This window comes from Anopheles cruzii, chromosome 2, assembly GCF_943734635.1.
Source record: "Anopheles cruzii chromosome 2, idAnoCruzAS_RS32_06, whole genome shotgun sequence".
NCBI lineage: Eukaryota > Metazoa > Arthropoda > Insecta > Diptera > Culicidae > Anopheles > Anopheles cruzii.
In genome coordinates, this window is record NC_069144.1 from 36,379,726 (window position 1) to 36,383,364 (window position 3,639).

The 3,639-nt window shown below is 45.4% G+C and overlaps 1 protein-coding gene across 1 annotated transcript in view; it reads right to left on the bottom strand.

The window, feature by feature from the left end:
* LOC128278979 (uncharacterized) overlaps window positions 1–605 on the bottom strand; it is a 1,065-nt gene extending 460 nt beyond the window's left edge. Inside the window, exons 1-2 of the mRNA XM_053017702.1 lie at window positions 537–605; window positions 13–426 (exon numbers count right to left, since the gene is read on the bottom strand). Of these exons, the coding sequence (XP_052873662.1) occupies window positions 13–426; window positions 537–562 (440 nt within the window). The 5' untranslated portion in view covers window positions 563–605. The remainder of the gene's footprint in view (window positions 1–12; window positions 427–536) is intronic.
* Between the last annotated feature and the right edge of the window lie 3,034 nt (window positions 606–3,639).

Consider the following 3,639-nt stretch of genomic DNA (forward strand, 5'->3'; position numbering starts at 1 on the left):
TCGTCCAGCTGCTTGATCGTGTTGTTGTACAGCGAAAGGATCTCCAGCTGGAGCGCCCCATTGAAGACGAAGTTGGTCAGCCGGCTGATGCGATTGTCGTACAGGTGCAGCTCCTGCAGGCGCTGCGCGTTCGCGAACGTGCCCCCGAGCAGCTTCTGGATGTGGCAGGCATCGCTCGACAGGTACTGGATGGCGGGAAACGTTTCGAAGATCTTCTTCGGCAGCACCACCATCGACGAGTCGCGGAACGCGATGCTGGTGTCGTTGAAGTTTTGCACCCCGAAAAAGATGCTGTCCGCTTCCGGTTCGCTCCGGATCACCACATCCCGGAACAGGCAGTCGTAGTAGTTGGCCGTCAGCGTGCAGTTAAACTTGGCCTCCCGCCGGCTGTCCACCAGCCACGCCAGCAAACTGAACGCGATCAAGCTGCAAGGTGATCAAGATGAAGATGGGGGGGTGCCTGTTGGGCATAACTCACTTCTCAACTCACTCAGCGCGCCACCGGAAGCCACGGGAGGGGTCTTTTCTTTACTCACTAGCAGTACCACCAAAGCGAGCTCATTCTCGGCTACCTTGCGCTACCGAGCTGCCAATGTTGCGTTTTGACAGCATCGAAACGGGACAATCGATCGGCGATCACCGATCCTACCAACACACACGAGCACAAACGCACGCACACCGGCGCAGAGCGGCGCTTGCATCGTCTTATCAGCCCCGTGTGTCAGGTTTGATTGGCGGCCGGGGAGTTGCGAGATCCGCACTGATCTCGAGGGTGCTCCGAAGCCAAGGCGGGCTCACGATGCCCGACCGTTTAAGACCGTGTGGGGGATAGTAGCATCGAAATCAGCAGAGATTAACTGCGACCTTCCCGGAACCAACGGAACGGTTCGAACGTCGAATCAAATTCTTCTTCTCTGAAAGGTTTTTTCAAATTTCACAAGCAATTCGCGAGGAATTGTGATTTAGTGAAGTAAAAGATCGATAGGAATTCTGATAGTAATTCAATTCGTTTAGCTGCGATACTGTAACAAACATTATAATTTTTATAATTCAAAATAAGACGAGAGTTAAACAAAAATTAACGTTTGAGTTGTAACACAGAAAACACAGTGAAAAATGTATCTCGCTCTACCTTCAAACCAAAAGACAATCGCCATGGTAAGCTTGAGCAAGAAGTTCTTTGTCGCAATTACCTGGTCTAAAACCATGAAAGTAGATTTGTTTCAAAAAAGGCACATTGTCAAGGAGGAATGGTACCTTGTCTTCTGATCCATTCTGGTCGATTTACGATCAATGCATGGTAACAATTGATCATTTGTGGTTAGAATCGATCTGTAATAATGGTTTCCCCAGGTTTTAGGAGCTTGTGGTACACTACATCCTTCCTGTCCCACCAGAAACATTGTTTTTTTGCCGAATCGAACTGATTTTACCGATGAAGTTGATGGTTGACCTATGATTGACCCGGATAGACCCACATTTTGAAGATTCTTTTAAGGATTCTCAAAATGAATCCTTTTTCCGTTCCCGATCACAATCTGAGGGAAAAACGACTTCCTATTGTACCACGGCGAGCAGAATTTCACATGTGGTTCTTCGGTTTTTTTGCTGTCTTTCATTTTCCACTCTTCTGAAACTTTGGCAGGGCCTTCATACGTAGGGATATGGTATATTGAGACACATTCAGCTGATCTACGAATCGTTGTGTTTGCGTGTCATTTTCGTCCAAAATTTCTTGTGTTTCAGTTCAGTTAAAGAAAGTTCGAGGTTTCTTAAAGTCCTCCGACGCTCTTTATTTGTTTGGTTAAAATCGCCGTTTTAATTTTTTTTAAGCAGCTTAAAGTACTGCGATCTTCCAGTAGCATGATGATGACGATGATGAGCCTTTTGCATTTTCGCGCCCACTTTTCGCATTTTGCATTAGACGCAAGGCTTTTGCGTTTTCGCAGCCTACGTATGTTCGATTTTCGTTTTTTTTTGTAGCGTTAGGTTGCTACACATGTCAGTGACTTATGGTGAAAAGTTCGGCCATTTTGAGTAAACAGTTAATTTTTGTCAGCTGTTTTGCTTGGACAAGATTTGGCTCATCGGCGATGGTTGCCTTTGCCAAAAAATGAATAGCAAAGACTCTTTATTAAATTTTGTGTAAAAAACAAAATTAAAAGCGCGGACGCATTTAAAATGTTATCTGTGGCTTATGGTGAAGCTATTGAGACCAAAAGTAATGCTTATCGGTCGTTCAAAATTGTTTCAGAGAGCCGACAAGATGTGAACATCGAAAAGCCAAGTTTGGTCGAATGTGAACAGTTTTGCATACAATTTTCTTCGATTGCAGGGTCGTGGTGCATAATTAGTTGTTGCCAAAAGATAGAACTGTCAATACCGAAGATTTCCTGTAAGTTATGCGCCATTTACACGACTCATTCCATCACAAACGCCCGGATTTATGGGAAACCCAAAATTGGCTGTCACGCTCCTGCTAACACATCGTGGTTTCTGCGCGAGTTTTTGCCCAAAACAACAAGCTAATGATGCCAAAGCTACGGTATTCTCTAGATCTGGTCCCCTGTGACTTTTCCTTATTCCTGAAATTGAAGGAGGCTATGAAAGGACGACGCTACGATACGATTTAGGAGATAAAGACGGCATCGCCGATGAGCCAAATCTTGCCCAAGCAAAATAGCTGTCAAAAATTGACTGATTATTATAACCGAGCTTTTCACCATAAGTCACTGACATGAATAGCAACCTAATGCTACAAAAAAAAACGATCATATGTAGCCCGCGGAAATGCAAAAGTCTTAGAACTTATTGAACACCCCTCGTATAAGCGAGTATCGTCCTCGTTCAACAAGACTTCTGCGACAGGCGTAAGCATTTGCAGCATACAAAGATTAAACACGATCAGCAAACACGATCGTCAGTCGTAACTCAAGGTCCGCCCGAAAGCAACCCACTAACAGTGATGTGAAATGGAGTTTGGTGTTTCGTTTTCGGATCCGCTGCAGGCATTAACGACAACGAATTTGGCGGATTTTATTTTTGTAACAGGAACGTACGTTTATTTTTCTTTTTCATTCTTAAACTTAATATGCACATAGCAGAGTTATAAGCTACATTTTCCCTTCGTTCGTTTATGCGCCTGTTTTTTTTTTTCTTCTACTATTTTCCCATTTTTTCGCGTCCACCGCACAACGTCCTTCTCGTTCGTGCTCATCGACCTACTTTAAATCAATCTAGTTCATCTTTCTTTACAACCTCCCCCCACGCCTTTACATGTCTTGTCTTGCGTGTGGTTTTCGTTTGTTTAGCTTTTCCTTCCTCGCCCTCGGCCCTGGCTGTGTTGATAACTAGGCTCGGTAACCTCGACTCTCGCCCCCGTTTTTGGCCCGCTTTCGGGACTCACACGTTTCGTTGAGTTTCGGCTTCCACTTACGGCTTTTAGTGGACGCCACGTGGCGGCGGCTTTCCGCCGCACAGCACCCGTGTGGCGCTAATCTGGTTAAGCGAATTAGCAAACTTAAACGCACACAAACGGAACCGGGTGACAAACGGATGCTTGAATATGCTTGGAATGGAAATGCCGCATGCTCTGTCCCCCCCCCTCGTGCGATCTTCTGATCGATGTTTCGCAAATAA